At 26.9% G+C, this 22,718-nt stretch overlaps 2 protein-coding genes across 2 annotated transcripts in view; one reads left to right on the top strand and one right to left on the bottom strand.

Annotated features, from left to right (window-relative positions):
- Window positions 1–10,864, bottom strand: part of LOC129959344 (uncharacterized) — a 40,757-nt gene extending 29,893 nt beyond the window's left edge. The window contains exons 1-2 of the mRNA XM_056072163.1: window positions 10,792–10,864; window positions 3,626–3,711 (exon numbers count right to left, since the gene is read on the bottom strand). Coding sequence (XP_055928138.1) covers window positions 3,626–3,711; window positions 10,792–10,826 — 121 coding nt within the window. The 5' untranslated portion in view covers window positions 10,827–10,864. The remainder of the gene's footprint in view (window positions 1–3,625; window positions 3,712–10,791) is intronic.
- A 7,376-nt stretch (window positions 10,865–18,240) lies between these two features.
- LOC129959343 (uncharacterized) lies at window positions 18,241–22,137 on the top strand. The gene is made up of 2 exons (XM_056072162.1): window positions 18,241–18,477; window positions 21,598–22,137. Exons 1-2 carry the CDS (start codon window positions 18,241–18,243, stop codon window positions 22,135–22,137), a joined length of 777 nt encoding a protein of 258 aa, XP_055928137.1.
- Window positions 22,138–22,718: the final 581 nt, after the last annotated feature.

Below are 22,718 nucleotides of genomic sequence, written 5' to 3'. Positions count from 1 at the left end.
ATGAAGTCGAGTGGTTTCTATTACGAATCGATTTTAACGAAAATGGACTGTTAGCGCAATTGAAGGCTTTCATAAGAAGTTCTAGTCGGAATGAAGGAAATAAAGCGTTTTTATCTTTGGAGGAACATTTCCGATCTGCAGGAGCATCGTCAATTAATTTCGCCGCTTTGAAGTACAATTGACCATACAGAATGTTCCATCATTATTGTTCAAGTATAATTTGAAATAATATGATCAAAATAAAATGGCATCTTTTATAGATATAGTTCTTCAAAATTGACTCAAATGTCTAAATTACTGACTGATCTTACTTAAACTACTTACTTATTTACTAATCTAACTGATACTCGCCATCTTCGGCCATTATTTCGAGCTTATTAACTTTAAGCTGATCAATTTTAATGAAATGCATTTTAGCAAAACAGGGAAAAAGAAGCAAATTTAATTTTGATTTTTAGACATCTTAGATTTATATATTTTTGTCTTCTAACATTTACATTATTATATCTCTCTGCTACCAGAAAATGTTAGTTTTATAAACTGACGACTTAGTACTTAGTAATTGAGGAAAAATTAATGTTAGTATTTCATGCAATTTAAATAATTTAATTTTACTTTTAGTAATAAATGTATTTATAAAATCTTATTACTAGCAGAAATAAACGACGAGAGAGCGAAACAACATGCAATTATGTAATGATCTAGATAAAATTACTACATGATTCTTGGAAATAGATGAGTGGAGAGAGAAAGAGATGTAATCTCCTAGTATTAAACTGGTTATGTACAAATTAGAAAATTTATTCTTATAAATCTAAAATTTTAATAGATGATAATTTACTTCATAACTGAATTTCAGATTACTACTTAGAATATGGATGTGAAATCAGTAAAAAACGCCCGATTTAATAAAATAGTTTTCTTATGGCGTTCCAATGCCAATATTAAAGAAACCATTTATAACCATATTTAACCATTATATAAACCATGTTTTAGATGTTTTGAGCCTTTTTTAAAGTCTCAATGAGTTTCACAAGAAATAAAGTCCAAATCCAGATAATAATAGTTAGGAAAACGTTTTATTAGAAATTATTACGTTTATCAGGATACTAAAGAAGCAAAATATGGGTTTTTTTTTTTGTTTTTTTTTTTAAAGGTTGAAATGAAAACTATAATAGAATGGAGCACAAAAAATAATATGAATATATATCGCAAAGAAAAAATAAATACCAAAATTCTATCAATAAAAATTAAGATACATTATAAATGTGATTACGCTTACATTTATTTAAAGGTTTTATCTGCATCCCAAGATTTTACTATTTTTTTTTTTTTTTTTTGACTTCCAGATATTTGATTTTAAAATCATTTTTCATATGCTAATGAAAATGATTATTTTCATTCTTTATATTAAATACAAATTTCTTTCAATGGGTAAATTTGATGGTGAAAGTAAAACAATGTTTAAGGTTAAAGACCAGTTGACGAGTTAGGAACAAAGAATCAAAGAGATTGTTTGGATGGGATTAACGAAACATGGATTAACGAGAGATAAACATGGATTAAAGAGAGATAAACATGGATTAAAGAGAGATAAACATGGATTAACGAAAGATAGGAGTGTTATCAGTATAGTACGTGTTTTGCTAATTTTACTTAGCACTAAGCCAAATGAGATATTATTAGTGTTCAAAGAATCATAACAGAGTAACACAGCCACAATGCTGTTAGTAAAATTTAAAAAAAAATTAGTAAATATGTTATAGAATTCTAAAAAAAAAAAAAAAAAAAAAAAAAAATAATTTAGTTAAGGCCTCCTCAGATGAAGCTAACAATACGAAAGAAATGAATGTGGACAAAATATATATATAATGAATAAACTTCGTAAAACAGTTGTAAAAAATAACTTCTATTGCTTTACAGAAAAATAGAAATGGCATCATTTGGAGATTTTTGTACGTTTTCTTAGGCTTCAACTTATAATTTGTTATTTTAATTACCAATAAATGTTGAAATTAATTTTTTTTGTCAGGTGAAAAAACTAGTATTTATTCAGAATTTAGACATAAAAAATCAAATGATAAATAAGTTTTAGAGATATAAAAAAGTGTATTACCATCTAGAACACAGAAGTGTGCAAAATTTCCAAATTCTAACAAAGAGGTGAGTGGAAGATCGGTTACAAGGGGGAAAAATTAGCAGTAAAAATACCAATACACCATTAAGAGTTCTTTTTAACTTCAGAATACTTTTCATTTATCTCATGAATATAAATTTCCCTCCATATATACTCCTTGGATAGATGATAATATTTTTATATTTGTAATAATTAATTTGAATTATGAAAATTGATGTGTTTTATTAGTTCTGAATGTAATGGCTTTTCGTTTTTAAAGAATATATTTTAAAAGAAATATGGGTCTACGAAGCCTGTTGAAATGAAAATTGGTACTAAACACTGAATAGTCATTGAAAATAATGATCCGATTCTATGAAAAAAGCAAATCTTTAAAACGTTGAAAAGCTGTAAAAAAAATTAAGTCTGAAATAACCATGCTGCTTTATAGAAAAGAAGACTGCTGCTCAGCCATGCATGAAAACTCCTGTTTGAATTTTAACTGTTATTTTAACTGTTTACCATAAAACTTTTGGTTTCATTTTAGCGCGTTTTTTTCTTTGATTGCTAGAGGTAATGAAGACATTTTTTTAAAATTATAATTTAAAAAGTTATTAAAAAATAAAGAATGATTGTAAAAAATTATAATACTCTTTAAAAAGACCGTATTTATACAAATTTTTTTATTTTTAAATAGGAGTAAACAGTAAAAATATTTCTTAGATGTGGTGTGAACCATGAAGTTACTAAGTTTCATCGGTAGCAAATTTTAGTTTTTCATTTAAATAGTAACACTTATTCGTAAATAAATGTAATTTGCATTCAAAATGTCTGAATTTTCGAATAAAAATATTTTTTCAGCAAGCATTTGATTTAAAAAATAATTATAAAACTTTTCTCCAGTATTGATTTCTATAGAAAGTTTTGGCGTATTTAAATGGTTCTTTAGGACATCAATTTATCTCCTCATTTCACATATTTATTTTTATTATCTAAATATGTGATTCAGCCTTTACCTTTTGAGTGAATTCAATTAAATTTTTTTAATGAAAAGTCAAAATTAATTATTATTGTAAACATAAATTATATAAAAAACTCTTTTTTTCTTTTAAATAGTTTCTGCATTAAAAAATATTACATAGAATTAGAAACTTTATTTTCTGGATTATTAAATTACACAGGTTAATAGAAAAACTTTCTGTTTTATATAAGGTGTGATTCTAGAATTTTTAACCATTTATTGATCAAATTTTTTTTCTCATGGCTATCAATTTTTAAAAAAAAACTGATTTCATTATCATCATGAAAAATTAAGGTGTCTTTATAACATTAACTTGCATAATATTTTCGTACATCGAGTGTTTTGTTGCCTTTTTAGTATATTGAAAATGTACTGGAATAAAAATAATATAAGAAAAAGCTGAAATATCTTTACATCAGATTGATTATTTTTAGCCGTATAGCATTTTTTTGGGTTTTAATAAGGTAGTAAAAATATTTTAAACTTACCAGACACATTCTCTGCTTGCCTTTCTTCAGCAGCTTGTTCAGTTTGGCTTGCATCAGGTTGATTTTCTTCATCCTCTTCTATTTTGCTGTAATTATATACATCATTATCTTATTAAATATATTATATATAGGTGTAATTAATCTATAATTTTTTTAGATTGAAAATGTTAGAGTAATTGGTTGATGGAATACTTGTAATAGTTTTGGAAGAAACAGAAAATTAAACTTTTAAAAATCTTAAATTAAAAAAGTGTCAATTATGTTTAAGAATTAATTTGTACCTGCGAATCTATGAATTATCAGCTAATCTTTTTCAAGTTTAAGAGTTCAAACAATATATTTGCTTATAATGTGTGTTTTCTATGATTAATTACTTAATTTTGTGGAAATTTAGTCTTTTTCTTGTTCTTTAAGAAATCATTACAAATCTTTTACCACTGTCAGTATTCCAGTAAGGCACTATAAAACTGGCAATTTTTTTGAAAAGGTTTAAACTTAACAACTATCTAAAATTCTATTATCTAAAAAAATCTAAAATTCAATTTTCATTAAAAAAATAATAATACTAAATGTTTAATAAGTTGATTTTGTATGATATTTAAATTTCAGTGCTCAAACTAGAAGAGCAAGTTATAATAAATATAACCAAAAGAGTCAAATATAATTATAAATTAATTAACATTATGCATTTAGAAATATGATTATTTTTGTAAAATTGATAAGCAAAAAGTATATTATCATAATAAAGGTCCATCATTCAACATTGTTTGGCACGCTTATCAAGTTCATGTCTGTTCATACCAAACATGTTTAATATTTTACACAGATATTCATTATAACTATTTTATATGAATTTTTTTGAAAAACAATCTATTGAATGAATTCCATATTATTGTATACTAAACTTGAATCTATAAATGTTATCACAAATGCAAAAAAGAAAATTATGAATTAAGATTTTAGGGAAATATATCTTAGTTCTTTTTTTATTCGGTAATTGTACTTTAATGCCTAGTTGTAGAATAGCCAATTGCATCTTTTTATGATCTTTATAAAGTTTGTTAAAAAAAAACATTTTTTCATCCATATCTGAAAATCTATTTTGATCATTTGTTGTTGAAAGTGTGGGTAAGTAATAGGAATTCTAATTTTGAATAATAATTTGTATGTAGTACGCTTCATATTATGATGAAAATAATGTTAAAATTAATTTGTAATAAGGTTCTTATTAGATATGGGTGTGGCTGAAAATAGTTCAAAGATGACTGATTTTGTTTCCAGAATCGTTTAGCTAATTAGGAATGTACCTTGTACAGAAGTACGAAGCCTCAGAGCTGCATTTTTAAAATGATGTTATTGATCATATCTTTTGACAATAGATGACATTTCTCTAATTAGGTTTGGTATAATAGCTTGTCACCCCATTTTGCAGATACTCTCTTTTTCTAAAATGTGATCTGTCAACTGAGTTTCCTGTAACCTTACACTATTCATAAAATGGAAATATCCTCAAAGCTTCTTGAGCAAATCTCTTACATGGGATTTTACAATCCCTTACCTCTTTATTGGGAAACAGTGGTAGGTTTCAGGATATCCTCAGATGAAGAATTACTGAAAATCAAATTGTGTATTACATCTCAGTTTATCGGTAAAGAAAGCATAACTTAATCTGCCATGTCTAAGAATAATATTTTTTTTTATTTATTTTTTTTTTGCTTGATTTTACACATATAATATCCAACTATCTTTTTCTTCTAAATTACTCTTTTATATTTGATTTGGAGAATCCATTAAAAAAATGTATTCTTTAACATGAATACCAATCTTTTAAATTATTAGAATTTTTCTTGAAAAAAATAAATCTATGATTGCTCATGTATTTTAAGGTTTTTCCCTTGCACTTGTATACAGGTATGTGGATTTTTATTTTCTTTCATTTTTAATATTGAATAGAAGATTTATTTTCTGTTTTTTTATATTATATTACAAATGGATATTTAATGTATTACAACAATATTCATGTGTAAAATTACTTTTCATAATCATTGTTTATAATTTTTTTCAAAATTTACTTTAGAATTTTGTTACAAAATTTAAAATGCCATGGTCTTCCAACATTTTAAAAAATGTTAGGCTTTTCTGTTATTCATGCCATTTGGTAAAAATAGGAATTCAGTTATGTAAATTAAGCATATTAACTGTGTTATTACATTATGGCTACAAAACAAAAAGTAGTCAGTTATTGAAGTGTTATTTTTACAGTTTTTAAATGATATACAAACACAAATTCTTTATAATATTTGATTTTTTAGTATTTAAAATTTAGAAATAAATTTAGTATTAGAGCATCTTTTTTTTATTTCACTCATTTTCATTTGCCTGTATAAATAAAAATGAAGTTAACAAATAGTTAATATATAATAGAAATTCGTGTTCCTAAACATATTTTTTTCAAATATGCTCGAAAATTGTAAGAAGAATGAGATAGAGTTTTTGACATTTAATTCAATTATTCCAACAATCCTTCTTTTGATTGTAAAGCATATCCTCCAACAGCCACGGAAAATCGAGGAAAACTACGGATTTACAGATATACAGAGAAAAGCTACAGAAAATTACAAAAAATGCCAAACATCCTCACTCAGAGCAGTGCTAGTAATGAATGAATTTTTAGCATAGTTAGAGAAAATAAATAAATGAAATCTTGTACTAGCATGAATACAAAAACTGGACTCACTTTTCATTACAAAAATAAATATGAGAATTTGTTATGATGTTAAAATTAGCAATGATGACTTAAGAAAAACAAAAGTCATTGCTATTTAACAAAACAAAATTATTAATAAAAAGTAATGTTGTTTTATTTGATCAACAATATCATGTTGTGTTGTGTGTTTTTTAAAAATTATTTCACTTATATATTTAGTCAATAATAAATGTCTATAAAATAATTTTGAATAATATTTGAAAATATTTGTTTTAATTAATTAAAATCCTTTGGAAATATCTATTCTTCAGCAATGTGCTGATAGTAGATTATATGTAATATATTTCTAGGAAGTCCTACTGTTGACTGGGTAACCAATGTTGGAGGTATTGGTAAAGGAATTTTAACAAGCATCTTTTATCAGTAAAAGTTGGAATCCTGCACATTGAACCTATTTGTAGAAATCCATTGTGTGATCAGTTTCAGTTCAAAGGTATTGTCATCAACCAAAGAAATCTCTATAACTTTATTATCTATTATTGTATTTTCATAAAGCTAGTGTCAATTGAATTTACTCTACAAGACAGTTTATTTAAATTAAAAAACTGATTATATGAGTTTATTAGAATCTCAGAATTTCCCCATTACAGGAATTCAGATTTTCCCATAATTCGATCCAATATCCATTTTACGCATGTGTATCAAATTTCATTCCAAAATTTGCATTGGGCTTTGCAATATAATTCATTTTATTTACTTGAAATTTTGCCTGCAGAGAAACTACCCACTAAGAACCATATATTAAGTAAATCTTAGTTTGTTTACACCAAACTTTGCATTTGTTTCATTTTATTTCACTGAGATTGCAAAAAATTAAATAAAAGTAAATTAAATTTATCTTGAATCGATAGATTTCTAATTTCAATGGATGTGATTTTTTTTATAGGAAATTTGAGCATTTTGTTTCTTTTCAAAATATTTTTGAATTCTACTTTACAGTTGATCTGGTTCAGTTTTAACCATAAACAATTCCCATTTATATGAAACTTTTTGAAAAAAATGAAACTTTTAATAATTGTACATCAAATTTTACTTCGCTGGGAAAAGACAAATTTGCATCATGAGTATTTAAGCCATTGAATTTGTCAGCATTTATATAAAAGAAGAATTTTTATTTTCATCTTGAAGCTATTGTTAATCAGATAGGAAATTCAATTAATTGAGAAGTACTTTTTTTTAAAAATAAGGATATTACTCTTTAGTTTCAAACAGATTTTAATAATATTTTAATCCAATAAATGCTTTATGATTTTTAATTACAGAAATAAAGGTAAATTAACAAAAAGAAATTTAACTGATGTCATCTAGTTTAAATAACTGCACATGTGTAATATTTATGGTGATGAATTGAATTGTCACCAGAATTAATATTTTTTTTATTTTATTAGAATTAAATTTTTATCTTTTTTGTAAACAAGTCAAAACATTATAATCATCTAACAATTTGACCCCATAGAGCTATGAAATTTTATATATGGTCTTTACACCAAAAATTTAGTATTCTGATTGAGTTTAGATTAAATCAAAATAAGAAAGGTTAACATGTTTGTCTAGCCAGCCACATGTATGTGAACATGTTATCTCAAAAAAGAAAAATCTGGATGGATGAAATTTGGTATAAAGTTTTATTATAAGACTTAAACAACTATATCAAAATTTTAACCAGCTCTATCTAAGGGTTGACTGCCTGTTATTCTGTCAATTCCTGAGTGTTCAAATGAAATTGCCCTAAGATGCATCAAGCTAAATATATATAAAAAAAATTTGTATACTTTTAGCACTAAAACTGCAGTTATATGTTGAATTTTTCAATTTAATCAGTTAATGTTGAAAAGACATTTTTATTTACTTTAAATTAATTAAAAGATGAATTGCCTTTAGAATATTTTCATCAGTAGTACACATCAGCAATACAGACATAATGAGGGCAATCGAAGTTAGAAAAGCAGTAAGTGAAAGGATCAAATGGCCATTAATTTGTGTCTGAAATTAGTGATAATGAAGTTTCTCATTCATATCCTATTACAGACATCAAAAACCATAAAAAGAAGCAAGAAAATGCAATCAACAGAATTGTATCAAATATGAACTATGTCATTATATATTTTTTAATATACCTTTGTGTTATTGCTACATAACTTTTGTCTTTTTAAATACTTATTTTAGTTATCTTTATATAATAAGGTTATGTGATGAGAACAAGCGATTTATTATTCTAATTTGAATGAGAATTTTGTTATTGTAATTGCTAATCTCTTATAACCAAATTAACATAAAAGAATAAAAGACATTTATTTGACAATTTCAAACGAGAGATTTAATTAGAATAAATGGCTGATTTAGCCGCAGGAGGGATATAAAAAGGAATATGTTTGAAAGAAAAGAAATTCACATTCATATCACAAGAGAAGATAATTATCATAAAAACAGTTATTTTGTATCGACTTTGATATACACCACCTCTGGTATTTTCTAAAATGAAGCTGTCTATAAATTATACTACTACTTCAGATCAAAGCACAGGCATTTATTACTGCAACAAGAAAAGGGAAGATACATTTTATTTACTTCAAATTTTGTGATAATTGGTTGTCTACTATTTAACATAGATTCAATGATTTAATTTCTTTGAATTATACCATCTCAATTTGAAATTTCAGGAAAAGTTTATAATTGTTTTTGAAGCACAGATGAGATAGAAATTTTAACCAAATGTCTTGATTGTAATTCCAATACAGTATTATAAATAATTATAAAATAGCATTCTTTTTTTCATTTCTCAAAAAGAAAATTTTTAATATGAGAAAAAGAAATTTATAACTATCTTTGTCTGTCATGTATAAATAAAACAATTTGTATCGCCGCTTATTTGAAATCTTGTATTTAAATTATAGAATTTCTGCCCAAATTTTACTTAAAATATTATAAAAATGCATTACTTGTACATCTAATTATTTATCATTAAATCTTGGAAAGAAAGACAAAACTTAAACGATTCGTTAAAAATTGCAATCTAGCAACATAAGTATTCTTTCATCTAATAAGAGATTCTTCTACATCTTTTAGATCTACATCTTTTTCTACAGATTTTATATCAATTGATAAAATGTTTTTATTTTTGATAAGAAAGGAAATCCTACTTCATATAAAATCATCAGATCTAGAAATTATCTAAAGCAGTTTTATAACTGCAGTTAAAAATAATGTTCCTGATGAGTAGATCAATAGAAACAATTCGAAATTATATATAGTCCTTAAACAAAAAAGCATATCAAGACATGAATCAACAGTGGGAATTTTGCAAGTTTTTGGAAATATTTCAAAAACTATTATAGGTATGCATAATTTATGGGAATCCAATGTTTTATTATCTTAGCTTTGCTGTCATGTAAAAATTTTACTTTGTTACAGTTCACTTTTGTCTCACAGAAAAATTTAAAGATGAGTAAAAAATAGATTTTTTTTTTCATTTATAAATTTATTTCATCTATATGTGGAGTAAAAGTATGTTCTTTAAACAAATAAAAAAAAATTATTTTTGTGAAATATATTTTTTGAGATAGCACCAAAAGTTTTTCACATTGGACGTTCAATGTTTTAAAGCTTTATGACATTTGAATTTTTTTCATGGCTAATTTCATTATGATCGATTAATTAAAAATAAAAAAAAGTAGGCATAATGTTAAGATTTTGAGATTCTAATGAATTAACTTATAATTGGTTCACTCAATTAATTTATCTATCTAAACAAATGTATCCTCTTAATCTACTTCCATTGAAACCGGTTTTATGAAGATGTGAAAATAAATAGTAGGGAAACAGAGGTGTTCCATTATTTTTGTGGATGACTATACCTGTTGCTCAGGGGTGGGGGGAAATTACTTTATGATATGTGCTTTGATATTCTCATGCATAGCGAAATATGAAGACTATAAATTTGATTTTAAAATTTGAAAAAAAAAATCAGAAATTTTCATAAATTTTTATTTGAAATGTCAAAAATGAATTAGCATATTAATATAGTTAGAACATGTATTTCAGTTTGGTGAGTTTAAAAACATTATTTTTCATGGTCTACTAGTGAATATTTGATTTAATGCATTGATTCCAAGATTAACTAATGTAATTTGGTAATTAATGGCGGACATAAACATGTTCTGCCAGAGAAATCTCAAAATTATACCCCATAGGAGAATACCTGAATCCCACTTTCATTTGAATGACTCTTTTAAAGGCTTAGTTTTAAAATTTAACAATTGTTTTTTATATTGATCAGTATTGTGCTATCTTACTTGCTTATTAACTTGTACTATCTTAAAAAATTCATAATTATTACTTTCAAAGAATTAGTATTAAATTCGCAACAATAAAAATTATCAAACAGAAAGACAATAAATACCTTGACTTTTCTTCATCACTATGGCTTGAAGACATTATTACTGCCTAATAAGACGTGGAATTCAACTTTAGCTATATAATGGAAAAGAAATATGTCAAACTAAAGAATAATGTTGTACTTTTGTTAAAATGTGTTATAAATACTAATACTTCAAAGTTTATATAAATGAAAAGGTTTATCATTAATATTTTAGCATGTTTTGATACAGTTAATTCACTCATAGTTGAAGTTAAAAACATTGTTTACTTCTCAGACCGACATTATTTCATCTTTTCAGCTATATTATATTGCCTTCATCCTACAGTATTTTACTGAAGAAGAATAAAATGTAATTATTTTCCATACTGAAAATGTTTAATAGCAATACTTTCACGCATTTTTAATACCGTTATTTCAGTCAGAATCAAAATTAAGAAACTGAATGTGCTTTCTTTCTTTTTTAGACTGTCAACAAATTTCATTAGAAAATGCAAAATAATCTTTCAACATTTTACAGAAAATGAACGTAAAATGATTATTTACGTATTATTTAAAATGAAATTATAACTTTTCTTACCTTTCTGGTTTGTCAATTTCCTTAGGAATTTGAAGTTCGTTCTTTCGACTTTCGAGCTATTGTAAAGATCCGGATTGACGGAAGTGAACGGTTCTATCGCATACCTAATAACCGAAAAAGGCAAAGCAGTTCATATTATATTTGGAGTCCAAGTCCGAAAACGATATTCCATAATAAAATTTAATAGCAATTATATATATATATATATATATATATATAAATATAAATTTTTAAAATATTATATATAATATTTTAAAAATTTATATACAGTAAATTGTGGATTATTCACAGATTTTAATCTCAAAATGAATTTTAAAAAATGTTCCTCACAAATATAAAAAGAGAAGTTTTAAAACAGGAGGAAAAAAAAAACCTTTTATTTTTTTTAAGAAAAGGTATACCAACAAACTACTGAATATTGAAGTCTACTAATTATTAAGTCGTGATAATGTATATAGACAGACCTTTACTATATTTAAAAATTGCCGAAAAATATTTTTGGATTTGGAAGTTTCTGTGTTTTTTTTTTTTTTTTTTTTTTTTTTTTCCCCCATTATGGAAATTCTGATGATTCGCGAATTCGGATTCAATTCATTTTTCCAGTGATTCGCGAATTTGTATGTGCGAGTTTCTGCTGTGAAACAATTACGCGGTTGAGCGGAAATTATCTGCATATAAATTTAAAATTACTTTTCCTTCAAATGAGATTCAATAGCACTTTATGGAAGGAATTTAAAAAAATTATGAAGTACAAATAAATATAGGGCTGTTGAATATTGAACCGCATTGTATAAGATAATATTGTTTTTCAAATTATTTTACTGAAAAAAATTTGTTTTTATTTCTCAAATCACCTTTGATTTTAGTTGAATGTCAGAATTATATTGCTAAGCAAAACTTTCATTGTTTAGATAATTTATTCTTTATTGTTTTATTTATATACAGAGATTACAGATTTTTGGCTTAATTTAAATATAAATTAACAAAATCAGAAAGACAAATTGCATTTTATTTGGTATTTAATATTCTAGCTTCAGTGATCATTCAGTTCTGATGTCAGTGGTAATTTCTCTTTGTAAACGGAGGGTCCCTGTTTCGAATCTTTATTCCATGGTGGAGCCGTTGTATAAGCAAATCGGGTACAAGTTAAGACAACAAGGCAAAATCTTCTCTTGCTAGTTTCTACTGTTGTGTGCAAGTTTGTGAAGAGGGTATTAGTTCAGATATCGCACTAATTCTGATCCTGGTTCAAAATTACTAGGTCTGTCCCAAAATACTTGTAATGTTGCTTCCAAATGGTACATTAGCATAATCAAATTAAAAAAGCTTATCACTTTTGAAACTCAAATGGAATGTATTTAAGCTTGTTATTTAGTGATGAATGATTGTATTCTTCTGATAATTATTACTGTCTATAAAAATTGTTTTTGAAATTATTTTCATGAGCTTGTAAATTTAAGTATTATATGTTAGCTAACAATTTTAAAGAGCAGAGGTTGAGTTATGTTTTGATAACCAAAATAGAATTTCTACTTTATGATATTATGCAATTCATTCTTTTATACATAGAGTTTTATATAGAGAGTTTTATTATCCCTCATTCCATTTCAATGGTAATTGACTGTGAAATAAATGAAAATACTAATTTGAACAATATATTCTGTAGCTTTCACTAATCTGAGTTTGCTGTTTCTTTGTGTTGGTTCTTGGGAATCCAAACATTGGGTAGACAGTTTGGCTGTCATGCAGTTAATGTTGTTGAAAACTCTACCTGACTACTGTGATAGATAGTTTAAAGTCTTCTTTGTGTTTTCTATAAGACTGACTAATTTTGTTAGTTATTAGATAAAGAATTGTTTCAAAGGACATAGATAAGCTTAATCAACAATAAAATGATGGCAGTGATGCTAAATTGACTCATAAAGATATGTTAATTTATATGAAAGTAGTTTTTGAAACACATTGAACTGCAAAAAGAAGCCTGAAGTATGAATATGTTAGTTCTTTAAGAATTAGCAAAGAAGAATCATATTCATACTGCAAGCTATATAATACAATATCTATAAAACAACAACATCTATATAATATTCATCTTTCTACTTGCAACTTACCGTTGCATACATCCATAAACCTGTTTCCACTTTCTAGATTTGCTTAAAGGCTGTTTTCACTTTTTTTAATAAGGTTGTTTTGAGTAATTTGATAACTTCATTTCCAAATATGTAATGACATCTATTAATATATGATATAAATTAGCCAGGGTAAAACCAAACAAGAGCAGAAGCTGGTGAGAAATTCAATAACAAGTGCCCTTTGATTCTCCGCATATCTGCCAGACTGACCATTCAAGTTTTGCTGATAATGGCCAATGCACATATTAGGATACGAAATATATAATTTTATTTATAAGTGAATAATTTAAGTATCCTTTTTTCCCTCTGTAGATTTTTTTTGTCTTTGTTTTTATCAACAATTCTGATAGAATAAAATGTTTCTCCAGCTGATCACTGTCAGTGCACTCCTATAATTTAATATTATGCTCAGCATATATTGTCTGGCTAATAATCCATTTATTCCAGCCGAATGGAAGATGAAAGGCTGCTGAGCCTAGGATCTTACTAGCAACCATCTAAACATTGCCATTCACATGTAATCCCATGTAAACAAATTTCATATAAATTATTACACTTTATTTTATATTAGATTGCTATTGTAAAGACTTAAGGGATATGTGAAAATATTAGATAATTAAATTATTTTGTAGGAATATTTTAATTGTTAATAAATGAAATTAAAATCTTTGCTTTATAAACTACACTTTATTATGTAAATCACTAGAAGTGTATTTATTTTCTCCTATGTTTTATAAAAATTTGTTGACAAAATCGTCATAATTTATTTTATTACCTAATTCGAATTTGTTGGATGAATTGATTAAGGTGATAAATTATTGTTGACCAATGCAAGATTCTAATTATTTTCTATCCTGAGAAAATTTTCAGAACTGTAAAAAAGTTTGGATACAATTCCAGTATATATTGTAACACAATATTTGTCATATTGTGAGCCTTGTAAACAAAATTCAAAAATAAGTTTTGATTTCATTAAATATATCAATGCATTCAATTTGGTCTTGGAAGTCCATATAGCCTTTAAGCATAATTCTAATAATTTTTAGGGGCATTTTTCTAATTGTATTAGAAATAACAGCATGCCACATATTATGATAAATTTTGAATATTTTCTTAAAAGAATTAATAGCTTTGTTGCACAACTAGAAAACAGTAAATTTGTAAATATTCTTTTCCTAATGTTGAATTAATTTTTTCCAACAAAATTTTGTGTGTCTTCCAGTTCATAAATTTTTGTATTCAGTTATCATTTTCAATCCCTTAGGTATTTTCTTTGCAATTACTAAAAAATATGTCAATCTCAATGTATACTACTTTTCAAAAAATATGTAAATATGAATGCACTATACTGTATCTGTATTAAAATACTATACTTATACTGTACTATATTTATCTGTATTAAAATTTTGTGTTATCTTGCATGCATTATTTACTTCATTCAATATTTCTTACCTCATGACCACACTCAATAAAAATTCAAATGAATGCCACTTTTTATTGATTGAATTTCACACTTCATTTGCATGTCACTGGTATATTTATAAAGATATCTAAGAAATTATGTTGCCTAATATCTTCCAGATTTCGCACTTTTCAGGCAACATTCCCTCCACATTTCCAGAACCGTACCTATATAAAGTGGTGCTAGTGCAAATATTTAAATAGTGCCTTCATAGAAATTAAATCTAAATAACTGCATAAAAACCCTCTTGAAATAATATTGTCTAGCTGTCAATCCATGCTTTTTAATTATTCAGTCAGATATAGAATAAAATTTAAATAATATAACAATTATAATGGCAGTCATAACACAAAATATAATTGGGATGTGTAAAAGCATTTTAAAATGTAATAACTGACAAATTGAAATGTATGTTATTATTTTCAAGGGATCCCCAAAATATTGTTGCTGGAGTTAAGCGCCATTGTGATGGCTCCATAAAATTTATTTCGACTCTGATGAGATCAACGAAATACATATTCATTTTATATTTTTGCACAAACAACTGTTCTGTTTTTTATTATTTAAGCTTTTTTTAAAGGTAAAAGCATTAATGTATCAAAAATTTCCTGAGCAAGGTACACAAATTTCATTAAAATATTTGAAACCATTATTTTTTTATATGTTCTTATGATATCTGTAAGAAAAATGAGTTGTTCCTTTTTTAAAATTCATTCTGGTAATATCTCTACTAAAATTACAAGGGAAAATGTATAAAAGTATCACTATATAAATGTATAAATAAATGCATTTATATATAAATGTATCACTATCTGTTTGTTTGTGCAATATAGTCCAAACCATCTGGTTTTATGTTATCTTATTTGATGTAAATACATTTTTGGAAGTTGAGAATATGCATCCCGGAGGAATTTTTTCAAGACTGTGATCAGTTTTTACTAATTTAAAAAAAATGAAGCAAAACGTTATCGGGTGTAGTGATAATTTCTGAAGATGTTGACATGCAGAAATAAATGTTACATCTTTTGTTAATTAAAAATCTCATCTTTTCAGTGGTACATTCAATTGCTTTACAATTTTCTATAAATGTTAGAAAATTTTATAATATATTAGTAAATCTGATTGATTACAATAGTTTTCATTGTTGAAATTTATTTATTTTAATGTTCCATCATATCTAGAAATCGTCTTTTTTTTTTTTTTTTAAATACTGATATTAAAATAATTTTTTTAGGGACAGAAAACTAGTACTTTGAAATTAAATTAAGATGGGGAGATTAGTAAGTATCATTTTTAAAAATAAAATTAAAAATTAGGCACGCAATTTTAGTATCTGAAAATATTTTGAAGTTCTCTGAAATTTATAATTTTTATTTCTCTTTTAAAATTCGGTGAGTTTGCCATTTTTTTTTATTAATCATTCAGTTTTGAATACTATTTAGCAATTATTCTATATATTAAATGAATTTTATCTTCCTAGCTACGAAAACTTCTCCAACTGAATCATATAATTAGACAGAGCAATAACCCCATTTGTCACAAAGAATTTGATTTTTAAGAGCAGCTTTTCCCAATGTTTTTTATTAGAGATCAAAAAAACTGTCAAAGTGTATTTTTTTTGTAGTTCTTTTATTCAAAGTTTATATCTGTTTGTCTATAACTTATATTGAAATAAATCCAATCCACCCTCAAGATACTCAATTAATAAATAGTTAATTATTTTACACACAGCATCTTTTATTTTAGCCAGGTTTTCATTGTTTCTTATTTCTATGTTTGGGACTTTTATTTTTAACGAAATATATTCTTGGTTTTTCTCATTCAGTTTATTTTACAGATATTCCGAAGAATGTATTTTATCCTTCCCAACACCCTGATCGCTGTTTTAATTTGGTGAACAAAAATTTACGTGTCTGAGCTCTTATCGTACCCGATGTCATGCCGAATTTTTTTTCTTTCCCTTTCATTCAGAGGCCAGGAAATCTAATGTATGATATTCTGCTCGCAAGATTCGTTTAAATCATGGTGATACATGTAATTTTACTTTTATTAATTAAAAAACTTTCTCCAAACACTTAATGGCCCGGTTATCAATGCCACAGACGAAGTTTGCTCAATGAATTAAATTTTGGAAATTTTTTATATTAAATGAATATTTAAAAAACATTAAAATGAGCTATAAAAAATCTCCATTTTAATTTTCGAGAACTTAAACCATATAAGTCAGTTAATAAAAGTACCTTTCTATTAAATGAAATTAATTTATTCCACAATTTTGCCTCCATTGGTAATGGTGCTCAAGGCACTTGCTCTGCCTGCCCCATTCTAATTACACCACTGTTCATATCTGATTGTGCTTTTAAAGTAACGTATTTCACTTGCTCTTTTAATTTAGCTTAGTGTATCACAGAATTAGCTTAAATATTTCATTTACATTATTATGTGCCAAAAAATGAATAGGTAACGTAATATAATTTTGAAATGTCTTCTATTTAATTATTTTTTTTTTCTCCTTCTGCAAGTATGTATTTGTGCTTGGGACTTTTTTTACAGGATAAGTGTAAGCGTCTTACCAGTTGCAACTCAACTCCACTCCAATGTAATTAATTTAAATTTCGTTTTTTCGATAAAAATATGCTTTCGAAACTTTCCGATTAAATATTAGCGATTAAAGTGTTCTCTCATATCACATCCATAGTAATTATTGAAGATATTTTACAAATTGGCATCCGCGACAGGACTATGGATTATCTAAAAAGGGAGAGAACACAACTCAGGCGATTATTTACAAAATTGTTGAAAATGCTGTGAAAACTTAAGCAGTAAGTAAAATTGAATTTATACCGGTATTTAATATTTTAAGTGATAAACCTGAAAGGTTATTTGAATTAGATGAAAAAATAAGAGTAAAATGATCCGAAATGGAAAATATTGATGAAGAAGAATTTTCTAATGACCTTAACACAACGGAAAATTATCGCGATCAATGGATTGCTGTGAACACGGAAGTCGATTTTGTTTTGGCTACGAAAGTAGAAAATAGGGATAGTTCCGGTGTTATAAATGAAACAAAACGAACTTTTCGCCTTCCCAAATTAGAATTAAAACGTTTTGACGGCGATATATAGAACTGGCTTGGATTCTGAGGACAATTCAAAAAAATTCACGATGATGATAGTATTGATTCGGATGATAAATTTCAATATCTTTTGCAAGCGACGGAAATTGGTTCATCAGCAAGAGATTTAGTTGAAAGTTTTCCGCCGCCATTAGGAGTGGCATCTGAAAAGTACGAAGCAATGCTGTATCCATTAGTAGAGTCATCTCTTCCAGAAGAGATTATAAAAGAGTGGGAACGTACACGTAGCAGAGTTGAAAATAAAGTCAAGCCGAATATTTTGGGAAACTTGTTAGAATTTCTTCGAGCGGAAGTCAAAAATGATGAGAGATTACAACTTGCTCGATCCGGTTTTGCGAAGGATCAAGTGTTCCGAAGAATTAAACCGAAAGATAAAACTCCTACGGCAGCTTGTATTGTATCTAGTGAAAAGAAAAGAGCTGATAAAATTGACAAGCAATGCATATTTTGTAATAAGTCATTTCATAATACAACAGAATGTTTTAAAGCTCCTGATATGTCACTGGAAGAGAAAAGAGAAATATTAAAGAAGAAAGGTGCGTGCTTTATTTGTTTGAAACCAGGTCATAATTCGAAGATTTGTAGGACCTATTTGAAGTGGATTATATGCAAGAAAAAAACATCACAGTATTATGTGTTCAAATATAAATCAAACGAAACAAAATCCATCACCTGAATTAGATGCCAAGATTCTCTTGTTACCAAGGAATTCAACTACATTATTGTTAGCGGTATTGGTGAAAATAATCAATAAAGACAGATCTTTAATTATCCGAGGATTATTCGATACCGGTGTTCAGATATCTTTCATAAAAAAAGGATATTGTGGATAAACTGGGATTGGAACCAGTAGTTCAAGAAATGTTAAGTCATGGACTTTTGGGGGGCAGTGAAATTAAACAAAAGTCCCATAATGTGTATAACATTACATTGCAAGGTTTGTGTTCAAATTTCAGGCACAGCATTTCCGTTTTAGATTAAAAGAAAATATGTGATACTATTCCTTGTGTTAGTAAATCCTGAAATTTTCCCCATTTTGAAGAGAAAAAATATAGAATTAAGTGATACAGGGGAAGACACTCCTGAAATAGATTTATTATTAGCAGCAGATTATCTTGGTACATTGCTGACGAGATCAATTGAACACATTGATACAAATTTAGTAGCCATAAAAACAAAACTCGGATGTACACTTCAAGGTAAACAAACGAAACAGTCAAAATCTTTGGAGAATATTATTTATGCTACCAATTTAAATTTGACGGAATTATGGAGCCTAGATGCCATTGGTATACGAGATCCTGTAGAAATTAAATCAAGGCAGGTAGCCATGAAGAAACAGCTGAATTTTTTCGTAAAACTATCAAGAGCATAGAGCTGAGATACTAATAGAGGGAGTGCAACTCTACTTTGGTGTAGGACAAGATAAAATCACGTGACTTCGGGACAGAATTTGTGTTCACTGTAACCGCATTCTCCGTTCCCCATTATATTTCAATGGCAGATTTTTTCTCGCTTTTAACTGTTGGATTTTAAAACTTATTTAAGCCATGGTTAATTATTGCTGTGCAATTGGATGCAAAGAAAAAGCTTCTAAGGATAGTTCTGTATCATTTCACAGGTATGTACAATTAACCTATTCTGTTTATATCTATTTTAAGTCAATTTAAAATTTCGTAACCTCCATCACTCAGTGATTTTGGCGTTAAAACTGAATAATATTTCATAGTTTGGTTTAGTTATTGTATTAAATTTATTTAATTTGTTATTAAGCTTCATTTAAACTGATGTAACTGCATTATATTTTGTTACTTGCTTTATTTTAATCTCGAATGTGTTGCAAGTGCTTGGCTGCAAGCTTGGCGTGATTTTTTCTCGCCAATACAAGTGTTTACTTAAAAACACTATTGGTAATTGGTAATGGTAAAAAAACACTATTGACCGATTAATAATTGTGTATTTATTTTAGTGCAAATAAAGTTCCTTATTATTTCCAATATGTTGGTTTTTTTTTACCATAAATATTCGAATCGTATTATACCGTAAAAGATATTAAATCATCATTGTGAATGAAATCGTGGAACTAAAACGTTTTATTGAAAATGTTCTATAGTAAAATTTCATAAATGTGCTAGCAGTAATTGCATGTTTTTATGAATTTTAATTAAGATCTAATAAGAAACTAATTGATATTCTAAAGATAAACTATTAAAGAAAGAAATGCTATCTTTACAGATAAAAATTTTGTCTGAATGTTAACTTTATTAATAACTTCCGATATGCACATACCCTAAAATCACCGTTTTCGTAAAAATTTCGAATTTCCTTATTATTTTGTATTAAATCAATACATTTAAGATTCCAAAAATGATTTAATTTTGTTTCTGCGGTAGTTAGAAGCAAAGTTACTGCCAACACTATAAACCAGAAGCGAAATATTTAAAACTGATATTAACAAGGAGAAGGCACGAGGTTTAAAATTGAGTTCGGAATGAGATTTTGTATAGTGATAGTATACATTTAGAATGTTTATTAATGAAAATATTAAGACTCAATTGTCATCCTTAAAACTTTCAAATTAGCTTATATATTAATAATGGATTACCTGAACGAGCGCTCGTAGTAGTGTAGTGATTAGGGCACTGGCGTAGCATTCAGGAAACCTGCGTTCGATTCTGAGCTAGCGTTTTTTTTTTCTTTCTAAATTATTTCAAAATAATTTAACAGCTTTAATTAATATCTTTTTCATTTTTTGTGCAAAAATAAATATTATTCAGAATATTCCAGAAAAAAAAAAAGACCTGGGTCACTTTTATAATCTGCTTTTATTATAAAAAGTTTTTTTTTTTTTTTTTTATCTGCATGAGATAATGATAAAAGTATTTGAATATGCAATGTAAAATTAAAAGATGTTTTGAGGTAAAGTAAAGAAATAAAATGTTTCTTTAAAGAAGAAAAATACTCACTTTTAATTAATGCCCAAAAACAAAATAAAAAAGTAAACATAATTTAAATCAATAAACTCGGCTACTGATGTAAAAAAGAAAACATTATTTTCGAAACCAGATTGCTTAGTTTTCAAAGAATGAATATATATATATATATATATATATATATATATATATATATATATATATATATATATTTAGGAAATGTTAACCTGAAATGAAAACCGACCGGACCCAATGCCGGGAAACAAAACGTTGCGCGGCAGTTTTTGAGTATGCCAAGATTTGCGATATGGCTCCAAAAAAGGCCAGATTTCTCACACTTCACTTGGCTCATGGTGCGTACACTTGTTTAGACTAGAAACAAGCGACTAGCTTCCTCCATTTATATCAGCTCTATATGATCAAAAGAAATGAAGACGAGATATGAAGTATGTTTGCCTTGGAAAAGTGGATATCCAGAGTTAGAAAGCAACAAAGAATTAGCCACTAAGCGTTTGATGTCAACTAAAAAAAATCTTATTCGATCAGGACATTTAAGCGAATAATATGATGTATTTAATGAGTAGATTCGAGAGGGAATCATCGAAATTGTAGATGAAGATAAGAATAAAGACACTATTTACCTCACTATTACCTTCGATACCTCAACAAAAGACTCTAAAGGAAATTGCTTGAATAATTGTTTAGAAAAGGGTCCAAATTTATTAGAATTAGTACCAAAATTATTAATGCAATTTCGTAAAAATGTTGCTGGTATAACATCATATATTAAAAAGGCCTTCTTACAATTCAGCCTGAACCCAAAGTATAGAGATTATTTTAAGTTTTTATGGTGGAAAGATTTTTCAAGACGAGAAGAACTGATCACCCTGAGACATTGCCGAATGGTATTTGGTGCTTCTCCTAGCTCATTTTTACTTGAGGCAACGACAGCTCATCATCTAGAGAATGTTCGAGATATTAGGAAGGAAACAGCTTGTCGACTTCAAAAATCTTTTTATGTAGATAATTGCATAACTATTTTAGAAACTAGAGAAGAGGCGGCCAAATTTATTTCTGAAGCTAAAGAACTGATGTCTGCAGTCAAATTTGATTTACGAGGCTAGGTTACTTCTGAAAAAATTGTAGAAGAAACAAAAAAGAGATATATTCCAATACTGCGACTTTCCTGGGATACTGAAAATGATGAACTTTCTTGTAACAGTGCTATTAAAATTTCAGAAGAAAATAGAACTAAACGAACATTATTATCTATTGCTCAACGAATTTACGACCCAATAGGATTTACGAATCCAACTACTCTAATTCCAAAAATCATTCTACAAAAAACATGGAAAAGAAAAATTAATTGGGATGATTTGCTTCCACCAGATATATGTAATGAATTTTTAGCCTGGTACAAATATGTAAATCTGCTAAAAGATTACAAAATTCCACGAAGACTCATTGCAAATCCTTTTAAAGATTGTCAGATAAATCTTCACTGTTTCAGTGACGCCAGTGAAGTCTCTTATGCCGCATGTATTTTCTTACATGCTGAATATACTGGGAAAATTTCAGTTCAATTAGTAGCAAGTAAATCAAGAGTGTCATAAACAAAGGAAATTACAATTCCTCGATTAAAACTGTTGGAATCTCTTATATTATCCCCATTATATTGCCAGGAATATATTATCCCGATTATATT

The sequence above is a fragment of the Argiope bruennichi genome, chromosome X1 (assembly GCF_947563725.1).
Source record: "Argiope bruennichi chromosome X1, qqArgBrue1.1, whole genome shotgun sequence".
Taxonomy (NCBI): domain Eukaryota; kingdom Metazoa; phylum Arthropoda; class Arachnida; order Araneae; family Araneidae; genus Argiope; species Argiope bruennichi.
This window is presented reverse-complemented; position numbering and strand designations above follow the sequence as displayed.

Excerpts from the sequence above, each read along its gene's own strand:
- LOC129959343 (XM_056072162.1), top strand. The coding sequence starts at position 18,241 with ATGCTGTATCCATTAGTAGAGTCATCTCTTCCAGAAGAGATTATAAAA. Across the intron at positions 18,478-21,597 it reads CTCCTACGGCAGCTTGTATT|ATTCGAGAGGGAATCATCGA; the intron begins GTATCTAGTGAA and ends TTTAATGAGTAG.